The 12,798-nt window shown below is 39.4% G+C and overlaps 1 protein-coding gene across 1 annotated transcript in view; it reads right to left on the bottom strand.

Moving 5' to 3' along the window:
* Adgrv1 (adhesion G protein-coupled receptor V1) overlaps positions 1–12,798 on the bottom strand; it is a 504,170-nt gene that overhangs the window by 358,047 nt on the left and 133,325 nt on the right. Inside the window, exons 57-60 of the mRNA XM_085830825.1 lie at positions 12,357–12,559; positions 10,426–10,602; positions 9,938–10,120; positions 4,089–4,268 (exon numbers count right to left, since the gene is read on the bottom strand). Coding sequence (XP_085686951.1) covers positions 4,089–4,268; positions 9,938–10,120; positions 10,426–10,602; positions 12,357–12,559 — 743 coding nt within the window. The remainder of the gene's footprint in view (positions 1–4,088; positions 4,269–9,937; positions 10,121–10,425; positions 10,603–12,356; positions 12,560–12,798) is intronic.

Raw genomic sequence — 12,798 nt, 5'->3', positions numbered from 1 at the left:
TCCATATACACTTTCTGCTTGTTTGTATGTGACAGTGTCTTGCTGTGTGCCACACAATGGTCTTCAAATCATGCTTCTCCTATTTTAGCCTCTCCATTAGTAGGATTCTTTATTTGATGTTTTTACACTATACTATGATTTTCAGAACAGCTTACATATTTCAAAATTATTTATACAGCCAAAAGAAACGTAGACAATTAATTTGGGAAATGGCTTGTAAGAGAACAACAAAAAAAGTGAGACTGAATGCTTTGCTTGATATTTATAATTACTGTGTCCATTTTGAAGAAGAGGACTTTATAAGTTACTCCTTTTCTGAGATGAATGCTTTTTAAAATCATCACAGCCAACGAACTAGAATCTTACCCTCACCTGACATCTGTGCCATCCTCCAAGCAGAACCATTGTTCATTGAAACAGTTGATGAATGACTTCATGGTTAGACCATCTTAATATACACACCATTTTTAAATGAATGTAACCTGTTCCCTGGGGGCTGAGAATAATGAGGATCATTCAAGTCAAACAGCTTTGACCATAGCAGGAAATCTGTATCCAAAACTCGTACCTGCAATTCATTCCTTGGCACAGCAGAATTGTCAACTCTCAACTTAGCTACTATGGAGATAAAATCCTTTGGTGATGTGAGGGACACTGAAGTACAGCCTTATCACAATGAACTCAATGTCTAAAAAATTGTTCATATTTTGGGTTTGTACCACAGTAGGAGCCAAGATTTTAAGTTCTACTAAAAACAAAACTAACAAACAACAAAAAGACTTTATCTACTTATTCTCATTAAAAAAAAAACTAATAGTGATATTTTATTTTAAAATACCATACAGTTAACATATTTGGAGTTATTTAAAAATTTTACTGTGAAAAATTTATGTATTTTCAGTATTGCTATAGACAAGCATCTACATAAGACTGTTCAATTGATTGTTGTTTTATATCAAACAACTTTTATAATACTCATTTTTATTGATACAATATTTTATAAATTTTAAAGAATATAATAAAATAAAAAAAGGAAAGGTATGGCAGGTATTGAATGGGGGGTCTCTGGAAGGAGTTAGGCTACAAACGGGAAAGAAGAATGTAATTTCTTAAAATACATTTTTAAATGTTTGCAAATTCAGATAAATTGAAATAATGTATCTTTTCTCATCACAATTAAATAAAACTTGAATCAATTAAAAAATAGATAACCATTCAAAAAATACTAATTATATTTGATACTATATGCTAGGAAGAAAAATTTTAAAACAACAACATTTGTACCCATTTGCTAGATGCAATGGCTTTTGTTCACTTTCCACAGAGGAGCAAAGGGATTTGTTTGCACCCTTCAAAGGAAAACAGCTTTTGGGCTTGCTCTTCATCCCTAAGCACCTCTCCTCAGACCTTTCCCCTCAGACCTGCACATTCCTTCCCTTGTCAGAATTTCCACTTAGAAGACAAGGTGCACTTCCTATTGCAAACTCTGTCTCTCTAAAGGTAGCACAGTATTCCAAGGTCTCTTGAATCAGGTGAAGTCTTGCTGACCCATTCTTTACAAGACACAAAATTTTGTCTCTTCCTATGTTCTTCAGACGTATTCAGCTCCCTGGGTACTTTCTCTAGCTCCTTCATTGGGATCCTGTGCTCCTAGCAATGGAAGGCTGTGAGTGTCCACTTCTGTATTTGTCAGGCACTGACAGAGCCTCTTAGGAGACAGCCATGTCAGGCTTCTGTCAGCAAAATCTTGTTGGCATCTGCCATAGTGTCTGGGTTTGGTGGTTGTTTATGGGATGGATCCCCAGGTAGGGTAGACTCTGGATGGTCATTCCTTCAGTCTCTGCTCTGAACTATGTCTCTGTAACTCCTTCCATGGGTATACTGTTCCCTCTTCTAAGAAGGATCGAAGAATCCACACTTTGGTCTTCCTTCTTCTTGAGTTTCATGTGTTTTATAAATTATATCTTGGGTATTCTGAGTTTCTAGGCTAATAGTCACTTTTCAGTGAGTACATATCATGTGTGTTCTTTTGTGATTGGGTCACCTCACTCAGGATGATATCTTCTAGATACATCCATTTGTCTAAGAATTTCATAAATTCATTGTTTTTAATAGCTGAGTAGTACTCCACTGTGTAAATGTACTACATTTTCTGTATCCATTCCTCTGTTGAGGGACATTTACAGCTTCTGGCTATTATAAACAAGGCTGCTATGAACATAGTAGAGCAGGTGTCCTTATTACATGTTGGAGCATCTTCTGGGTATATGCCCAGTAGTGGTGTCGCTGGATCTTCAGGTAGTACTATGTCTAATTTTCTGAGGTACCGCAAAACTGATTTCCAGAGTGGTTATACCAGCTTGCTAACCTACCAGCAATGGAGGAGTGTTCCTTTCTCCATATCTTTGACAGCATCTGTTGTCATCTGAGCTTTTTATTTTAGCCATTCTGACTGGTGTGAAGTGGAATCTCAGGGTTGCTTTGGTTTGCATTTCCCTGATGATTAAGAATGTTGAACATTTTTTCAGGTGCTTCTCAGCCATTGGTATTCCTCAGTTGAGAATTCTTTGTGTAGCTCTGTACCCCATTTTTTAATGGGGTTATTTGATTTTCTGGAGTCCACCTTCTTGAGTTCTTTGTATATATTGGATATTAGTCCCCTACCGGATTTAGGATTGGTAAAGATATTTTTCTAATATGTTGGTTGCCATTTTGTCTTATTGACAGTGTCTTTTGTCTTACAGAAGCTTTGCAATTTTATGAGGTCCCATTTGTTGATTCTTGATCTTATAGAACAAGCCATTGCTGTTCTGTTCAGGAATTTTGCCCCTGTACCCATATCTTCGAGGCTCTTCCCCACTTTCTCCTCTATAAGTTTCAATGTCTCTGGTTTTATGTGGAGTTCCTTGATCCACTTAGACTCGAGCTTTGTACAAGGAGATAAGAGGATCAATTCGCATTCTTCTACATGATAACGACCAGTTGACCCAGCACCACTTGTTAAAGATGCTGTCTTTTTTCCACTTGATGCTTTTAGCTCTTTTGTCAAAGATCAAGTTAACCATAGGTGTGTGGGTTCATTTCTGGGTCTTCAATTCTATTCCATTAATCTACCTGTCTGTTGCTGTACCAGTACCATGCAGTTTTTAATCACAATTTCTGGGCTGTATTTAAAGTTTCAAGTATCTGAAAAATGGAGATCTCATAGACAAGTTGTAAAGCTCTAGATTTACAGCCACAGAAAAGTAAGGATGGGGTGTTAGAGCAGCGGGCTTATTGCTAAAGATTACCTGTGGCAAATGACAGATTGCATGATTAATAAGATAGTGAATTGGGACAGACTGAACCAGAAGAGTTTTTCAGTAAATATGAATTATCTAAGGATCTTTAGCTCAAATTGGAGTTGTCTTTAAGAGATAAATTTAGAGTAATTATATATCATCACACACAATAATTGTTATGATAGAGGTTTTCCTACTTTTATATTTAAGAGGATGTTCATGTAGAAACTGTCACCAAACAAAGCTACATAAACATTGCATGCTTGTAAATGGTTTAGCTTTGTATCTCCGCTCAAGAGAGAAATCTGTAATAAGTGGCTTCTCTCTTTCAGATCCTGGAAGAAAACAGCTAATGAACAGCAGAAGGACAAAGATAGGGAAATCTGTCAGCGGTAGGGACAGAGAATATAACCCAATATTTTGTTCAATATAATTCAAGGTAAAACTCCAGTACAATGGATGAGTAGCAATAATTCTCACAACTGAACCTATCCTAACATGCAATCCGAGACCTGTGGTAAAGGCTCTCTCCACAAGGGCAGAATCCTGGCAGTAAAACAGGCAGAAAATAGAAGACAGGTGGGAGGGCACCTTGGTCTACCATAAGCAGTAAAGATGAGAGATCACCTGCTGTGACCAGCTCTCCTGTATCTAATTGTGTGCAGCCGCTGCAGGAATATTTCCTAAGGCAACAGCCTACTCAAAGACCATTCCTGAAGAGAGACTCATTAAAGTGGAAGGTAATGAGAAGCTTCAAAGCTACATGAAAAATTGGGAAAAAGAAGTCCCCTGATATTTTTAACTTACAGTTTTCTTTTCGAATCCAAATATTCCAAAGGGTGAGTCATTCGGTGCTATGGCAACATTCACCGAAACATCATCACCTAGTCGGCCGCCACCAGTCACACTCACTAGGGAGATGCTGAACGTTTCCGAGAGCTCAAACTCAGAATCATCAATAATAGTTATGTGTATTGGTGCGATGACCTATGAAACACAAGGTGAGGAGAGGAGAGTAGTCAGAGGGCGAATGGGAAGAGCAGGGAAAGACACAGTGTAATAATCATGTTTCCTCATACATGTTTTCATTAATTTTCATGAGTGAGACAAAACACAGTAGAAAAGAAAAAAGCAACTTTTTGCATATTATGTCCATAATACATTTAAGATAATGTAAATATCATATTATTCAACATTAGGAACTGAAAACCTATTATTTTCAAGGTTAATTGCAAATTTAATAAGTAATTCTTTTCCTAGTGATGAAAACAGTAATGACGTTTTAAATGAAAATTTCTAAATGACATGCAGTTTCTAACAACCAGAAAAGCATAAAACCCAGTGTGCCCAATATTAATACTAGATGACAATAGAGAATGGGACCACAGAGCAAGCAGGGTGGGCCGGAGAGACAGCTCAGGGGTAGAGAGCACACAATGCTATTGGAAGGAAGCCAATGTGATTTCCAGCACCAAGTCAGGTGGGTCACAATCCCCTGTAATTGCCCGATTCTGGCTTCCTCGAGAACCTGCCCACACATCCACCAACCCACACACAGCCATACATATAATTAAAAGAAAAGCAAATCTTTGAAAAACATTATCACTGACATCTTTAATCAAACCTGCAAGGAGAAAGGAATGAGAAAAATGAGCTGTTAAAAGATATTTTTAGCCGGGCGTGGTGGCACACACTTTTAATCCCAGCACTTGGGAGGCAGAGGCAGACGTTTTTCTGAGTTCGAAGCCAGCCTGGTCTACAAAGTGAGTTCCAGGACATCCAGGGCCATACAGAGAAACCCTGTCTCAAAAAACCAAAAAAAAAAAAAAAAGATATTTTTATTGATATTTACATGACATTATGACTACTGATCTGACTCATCAGGATCTATGTGAAACATTTTAATAAGTATAAAATAAAATTGGGCCCAGTCTGTGATTTCACATGTGGTCATAAAAATACTTTGGCTTTATTGTCACGTTCGAACCTTTGTCTGTACACTATAGCTAAGCTGCAGTACTTTGATACACTGATCATGAAATAAATGGTTTTCTATCTAAAACATTTCACAGTTGGGAAAAGCAAGAAATTGAGATGCCACACTCAGGTAAGCAGAATAAAATAAATAAAATAAAATGATACCACAGCTTGATGTCATAGCCACACTTCAAATCTGTCCTATACATTACATGTCCTGAATGTCCTGAACATTCCCCGTCACATCATGAAATTTAAAAGATAATGCTCCAGAGAGTGCTGGTCAACGGTGACACTTCACATTCAGACCTGGAAGAAAATGCCAGAGTCCAGCTGCTTCAGGAAGAAGCCAATTTATACTACAAAAACTCCCCCTTTACCTGTGTTACTCTCACCTCATGCTTGCTAAGCAACATTTCAAAAGTTCTGATTTAATAAACAATCGTTAGCTGTAATAGGTTTCCGTGTACAGAACGTCTAGGTCTGTGTGTATCCTTGAGCATTACTGCACTCCTAGAAACAACTGATGAGTTCTGCATGCTATGTGACTCTGTTCAGGCAAAATCAAGTTAAACGTAAGTAGATGGTGCTATCTGAATGAGTTAAAACATGCATGTGGTCCACACACCCTTCTATTTACTAAATAAGAATGTGTGCTGGGGATATTGTTCAGTTGGTAAAATACTTGCTACACAAGTGTGAGAACCTGTGTTTGGATCTCCAGAACTCATGGAAACTGATATGCAGTAGCAAACACCTGTCAGCCGAGCAGAGAACTGAGACAGCACCGAATCTTACAAGCCAACTAACTTGCCATGTGCAGCCAGTGAGGGATCTTCTCTCAAATACAGTGAAAGGTATGGGATGAACACTTGAAGTTGTCCTCTGACTGCACACACACACACACACACACTATACACACACACACACATACACACACTACACATACACACACACACTACACACACACTATACACACACACTACACACACACATACACACACTACACACACACACATATACACACACACTACACACATGTACACACACACACACCACACACACACTACACACACACACTACACACATGTACACACACGTGCACATGCATATGTGCACCCACGCAGACAGAGAGAGATTTCTAACTTTGTAATAAATTTATATGTAAACTTATAAAACTACTATTTGTACATATTACAAGGACCAAGCTTATAAACCAGTAACACTGAGGAAATATCTTTATTGGTTGTTTAGCCTGATGCTAGAATATTGTTTTTTCCAATTTTCCCAAAACTTAACTATTTTGCTCCTATTCTATCATTTTTCTCTTTTAACAGAAAGTTTTGTATAGTAATTAAGTATCCACATACAACAAGTTCTCCACTTAAAAAATATCTATATCCGAGTGTGATCAGAAGACATGAACAAAGCATAAATATTTTTAACAGTATTCATACAAATTAAAATTCTTTTGAGGTTTCATCTTTCTACAATCAGAATGCCTATAATAGAAAGCAAATAGTGAATGAAAGCGGGGATGTAGGAAAGAGGAACCCATATGGACGTAAGCTGCTTTAGAAGCTATAGAAGTCGGTGCAGTGATGCTTTGAAAGCTAGAAACAACCCAACCATATGACCCTGCTATATTACCCCTGAGAACACATCTGAGAGTCTGTCCTCATTGTGCTACGGAGATACTCAGACATTCACACTCATTGTTGCACTATTCCCAACAGCCAGGAAATAGAACCTGCCTATTGTCTACCAACTGATGACTAAAGGAAATGTGCAAGATAAACACAGTATAATCCTATGCATTGACAAAAACTGGAACTATAAAAACTATAAAACATGTGGGAAAAGGGAACTAAAATTACAAAATATGGTCTAAGATTGACAGCCCCCCCCCAAAAAAAAACAAAGAAAAGAAAAGAAAAGAAAAGAAAAGGAAAGAAAAGGAAAGAAAAGAAGGGAGGGGAGGGGAGGGGAGGGGAGGGGAGGGGAGGGGAGGGGAGGGGAGGGGAGGGGAGGGGAGGGGAGGGGAGGGGAGGGGAGGGGAGGAGAGAAGAGAAAAGAAAAGAAAAGAAAAAGAAAGAACCCTGTATATTCTGTCTCGTACGTGAGATCCTAGTTTCAAGTTCTCGGAGCAGTGTGTGCTGTCTAGAACATAAGGCAGGGGGGAAGAAAGGGACAACTGAGCAGGGAGGGAAGAGACATGAAGGAAAGGAGAACAGGCACATGTAATTGTCTGGATGGGGACACTGGAAGGGGGAAGGTTTAGAGTGGAGACATGTGGGGTGTGACGGAGAAAGTATACAGGAATGGACTAACCAAACCAGCAACATGTGGGAAAGCACTGGAAATCTGCTTTTCTGCACACTTATTAAATGATGTAACATTTTAAAACAAATTTGAATGGAGATAACCAGTATGAATAAAAAAAATGTACCTGTACCTCCTTGAAGTCACCATAGGTTATTAAAAATTCCGGTACCAGCTGTGGGCTACTTCCCTACTGGTTGTTGGCTAAGGAGGTCTCCCAAACAATGCAATCTATTGCCTCTGCTTTTGCTGGCCTACCAGAACTTGATGGTACAAACTTGTTGAAGACACCAGCCACACCCTGAAGACATCAAACACAGAAAACAAGCTGCCTCTAAACAGGGAATCCTTCCCTCTGGCTAGCTGTCATAGTAGCGGAAGATGCAGCACAGACTGCTTGTGAAGAAGAGCTATTCACAGTCCAGTGCAGAGGGAAACCCTGCTAGCTGCAATACTGCCCCACAGTAGTGATCGGACTGGGGAAATAATGTGATGCTTATGACAGGACCAGACAACAACCCTCTGAGTGGATCTGAGGCACATTCCCCAGGAGGGTACCCATGCCTGGTGTTGTGAACTATTCAAGAGCCTATAGCCGTGGCCCATTCGTAGGAGAACCTACTAGTAGTTAAAAGGCATGTTAAACTGCCTCCCACACACCGATGTATGTACCCCGGGTTTAGTTCTGCTCTCACTCCTCATCACGAAGCTTCTTGAAACTACAGGCAGCAGCCAGCCGGAGACTCATAAGAGGTCAAACTAGCAAGAATAAATGCTAGTAGGTATGGTCCAATAGAGAGCATATATATCATATCCATAAAGGCTCAGAGAACATCATGGAAGAGTGGGTAGAAAAATCTTACAAGCCAGGGGATAAAGAGACATGCCACATAGTTATTGACTCTCAAACTCACTGAAGATGGGATTTTGTGTGTAAGACATACATAAGATTAGTCCTGTGAACATTTCATCAGGGATAGGGGAGGGCCCATAGAGTCCCAACCCTTCTCGAGGCACTATAGTCAATTAATGGATGCTTAGGAAGAGGCTGTCACATCTTCAGTGGTGTAGCCAATGAGCTGTAGCTCATGCTCTCAGAAATATGCTCCCACCCATGGTTATTCAAGCAACCAAAGCAAATGTGGTCACAGGCAGGGAAAGGCGTGTAGTAGAACTGGGAATGTATGGGGGAAAGTTTCATTAGGGCAGAGTCGAGAGAGGAATGAGAATTATGTATCTAATTCACTATGTAAATGAGCAATTGTTCTGTACAATAATTAAAAATAAAATCAGGAAATACAAATTTGTAAGTATAAGAAGTAAATAAACTAAGACAAGGAACAAAATAGTGAATCAGGCTTTTTAAAAGATATTTTTTGTTAAGAACCTGTAAGGCACACAACTTCTATTTCAAATGGAAGAAGAGTTTACAAAAAAAGCAGGATGCCTGAATCTTGGAATTCTCTTTCTGGGGTTAGAAAAATTGCTCAGCAGTTAAGAACACCGAGTGCTTTTCCAGAGATCCTGGGTTTAATTTTCAGCAAGCACATGGTGGCTCACAACCATCTGTAATGGTATCCGATGCCGTCTTCTGGTGTGTCTGAAGACAGTGACAGTGTACTCACATACATAAAATAAATAAATGTTTTAGAGAATTCTTTCTGTAGGATGCAGAAAGATGGTTAAAAGCCAGAGGCAATGGATGATTCCATGGAAAGTATCTTCCAGACCCAGCACACTGATGCATGTCCTGTGCATCTCAGAGACTGGGGCAGCATGCACAGGGCCTGCATAGGTTCAAGCTAGGGGGTCCCAGAGCAGAGAGGAGGAAGTGGACCTAGGCCCCTTCCAGCAGCTGGTAAAGGAAAAGTTAGTTTTCTCCAATGAAGTTTCACAGGGTATATTTGCCGCGCTTCAGGGCAGGCCCAGGCCCATGAGTAGTTTGCCAAAACAAAACAAACACAGTAATATTTTTGAAGACATTTTGTCTCCTTCACTTTGCTTGAGCATTTTTTTATCTTGTTTGTATATTTGGGGTTCTATTTTCGTGGTTCTGTACGTGTTTCTTCTATTTTGTATTTTTAAGGAGAAAGGGTATGGAGCTGAGTGGGGTGCAGAGGATTTGGATGGGGAGAAGGAAAACGTCTGATTAGAGTGCATTGCATACATATTTTTCATTAAAAATCATAAAGATGAGTTCTGGTCCTGTGATTATTAATGGGCTATATAGTAATTAGTAATATTTAACTTTATTTCATGAAGAAACAGACTAGGATGCACTTAGTAGTCACTATCATATGTTTACTTGGTAGACGCTCTCACATGCTCGGAGTCAAGCCTGGTCCTAAGGAACGTACTTGTCCATCAGCAAACTGGAGCATCCCATGAGATGGCTGAAAGTCTTCCAGGCCAGCACTGTCTGGTGTTGCTTTCCAATAAACATTCACTGTCTCAAAGGTTCCAGCCATCCGGACAACAGGAACTTGAAGAACGTTCAAGGGCGGGGGCCCCTCATGAGCAATAATGACTCCACCAACATCCTTTAACAAAGAATAGAGGTTGAAAGGCAGCTAAAAGTTCAAAATTACTAGACAGCAACTTGCTGAATTTATTATTCACACTTACATGAGTAACAAGGTACTTAGAACTCAGAGAGAAAGGCAATGAAAGAGAATGTCTAATTCTGTGGTCTGGCTAAAAGAACTAAAACTCATTGACAATACAAATGGAGTACCTATCTTAATATACACATCTACAAATAAGTAGTAACATGCCAAGGCACTGGACAAACCAGCAAGGGTCAGCTTTACTCAGTTTACTATAGATGAGAACAATGTCATCTTACTCTGACAACATGAAAGTTAAAAATCCCTCTGGGATCATCGTTTTCTTCAATCATTATCTCCGCTGACTCCATCCTTGGTCTCTGCACACGGGGCTGCTCTGCAGGAAAGTTGGGGTTCACCAGGTTCACTGCAGCGATGGTGACAATGAGTCCTTCATCCAGCTCAGGAACCTCATCCTGGAAGGGTGGGAGAGATGCTTCATTTGGTTGTTTGGGTCCTGTGGCGATGCCCAGGTTGGTCTCAAACATGTTGGCCCAGGTGCCCCTCCCACATCCTCTTGAGCAGCTGGAGTTACAGATGTCTTCCTCCATGCCCAAATGATATATATGTTATTTGTATTGTAAACCTGACATATTCATGTGATCTCTTGCTATATTTGAATGTGTCCAATATCTTCTCAGAGAATCCTCAGGCTCTATGATGTATTCAAGACTACTGATGATCTTTCTAAGGTACCTACAACTGCATTATCAAACGTTTAAAATCCTTTCCCTCAATTTTGATCTCACCCTTTGAATACATCATATATATACAGTATCCTGAAAAAAAAAAACCTAGGAAAATTTGATAAAATTTACATGTATTGTAAGAGTGCAAGTCCTAGATAGAAATTTAGGTATAAGCAAATATTATAGTTAATTTTGAAAAAAAAATCACTTTGTGTGAAAATAATAAGAAGAAAATCAAGATGTAGAAGTAACACACATAAAAAAAAAAACAAACCAAGGAAAGCTCCATTCTACCCCTCCCCCCTTATGTGTCCATTCTACCCTCCCCACTCTGTGTCCATTCTACCCCTCCCCCCTCTGTGTCCATTCTACACCTCCCCCTTGTGTGTCCATTCTACCCCTCCCCTTTGTGTGTCCATTCTACCCCTCCCCCTTATGTGCACATTCTACCCTTCCCCCTTGTGTGTCCATTTTACCCCTCCCCTTATGTGTCCATTCTACCCCCCCTCTGTGTCCATTCTACCCCTCCCCCCTTAGGTATCCATTCTACCCCTCCCCCCTTAAGTGTCCATTCTACCCCTCCCCCTCTGTGTGTCCATTCTATCCCTCCCCCCTTAGGTATCCATTCTACCCCTCCCCCTCTGTGTCTATTCTACCCCTCCCCCCTTGTGTGTCCATTCTACCCCTCCCCCCTTTATGTGCTTTCCCTACAGGACAGGTAACTGTTATCAGCAAAACTCTAACAGGAACACAAATATTACTGTATCTATGTAACAGCATGTGACATGTCTATATTGTCTAACATGTATTATTTTTAACCTTACATGCTAATGTACTATTAAAGCATTCTGTGGCATTGCATATCAAATACAGGGCCGAGTGCATGCTAGGCAAGCAGTTAGCTCTGAACTGAATCCCTAGCCCTGGTCATTATATGTTCCTGTAATGTTATGACACACTAAGCAGTAGCCTCTTTGATGGCTTATGCTCATCTAAGGTGCATCTGCCCGTTTTCTCCCTTTGAGTTTCACTTCTCTGCCTCCATTTTCTCTCTAGACAGAAAGAAGACCTAGTATGACCTAGTACACAAACTTAGTCTATCTAAATATTCCTCTATATTGAAATTACTGTCATGAAGTAAAAAAAAAAAATTTGCTAACCAAACAATAAAAATAACTAGATTCACCTGGAGATTTAATTCATTCAGTTATTTAAAGCAACTAACAAGTCTTTATAGTATGGCCAATCAGACATAAAATCAATCAAAATTCAGCATTTCAAATGCATTCAAATCATTTCTACTCTAAAACAAAAATAATAGATACACTTGCCATTTTCCATCCAATAAAATATTTGAGTGGTAAAATTTCACATTTGTATTTAAAAGCATATTTTAATCATTATTAACTACTGGAGAATTACAGGTTTATGGTTAAAATCATGTTAGCTTATCTTACATATGGATTAGAATCTATACTTACTGGCAAAATGGCAACTTCAGCATGAGTTTCTTTTATGTTTTCTTTCATTATTATTACTGAGTCTTGCAATACAAAATCTTCATTCTCAGTAGCTTGATTATTGATGTGTAATAAGAAATTGGGTTTTGCTATCAAGTGAATGGAAATGTCCCCAAATAGTCCTTTGTCTCGAACAATATGTAACTGAACGACAGTGATGTTCTCTAGGAGATAAACGCGCCTCGAGTTACTAAGCTGTTCCGTGTTCTGCTAATGTCACAAGCACTCATGGTAGAATTCACTCTCTAGACAGTTAAGGAAGTAGGGAGTACACTAAGGCAGCATCCTAGGGAGGAGTTTTCTGTTTTTCTCTACATTGTTTCCAAAGTTGGGCTCAGAATCGCCATCCACTCTTAGATTGCATCTGTCCCCAGACATAGCCTCTCATGCATTCCATGTCACA

The sequence above is a fragment of the Mus caroli genome, unplaced genomic scaffold (genome assembly GCF_978045245.1).
Source record: "Mus caroli unplaced genomic scaffold, Mus_caroli_1 scaffold_15, whole genome shotgun sequence".
Classification (NCBI taxonomy): Eukaryota; Metazoa; Chordata; class Mammalia; order Rodentia; family Muridae; genus Mus; species Mus caroli.
Note: the sequence above shows the minus strand (reverse complement) of the source record. Positions and strands in the feature narration are given on the sequence as shown.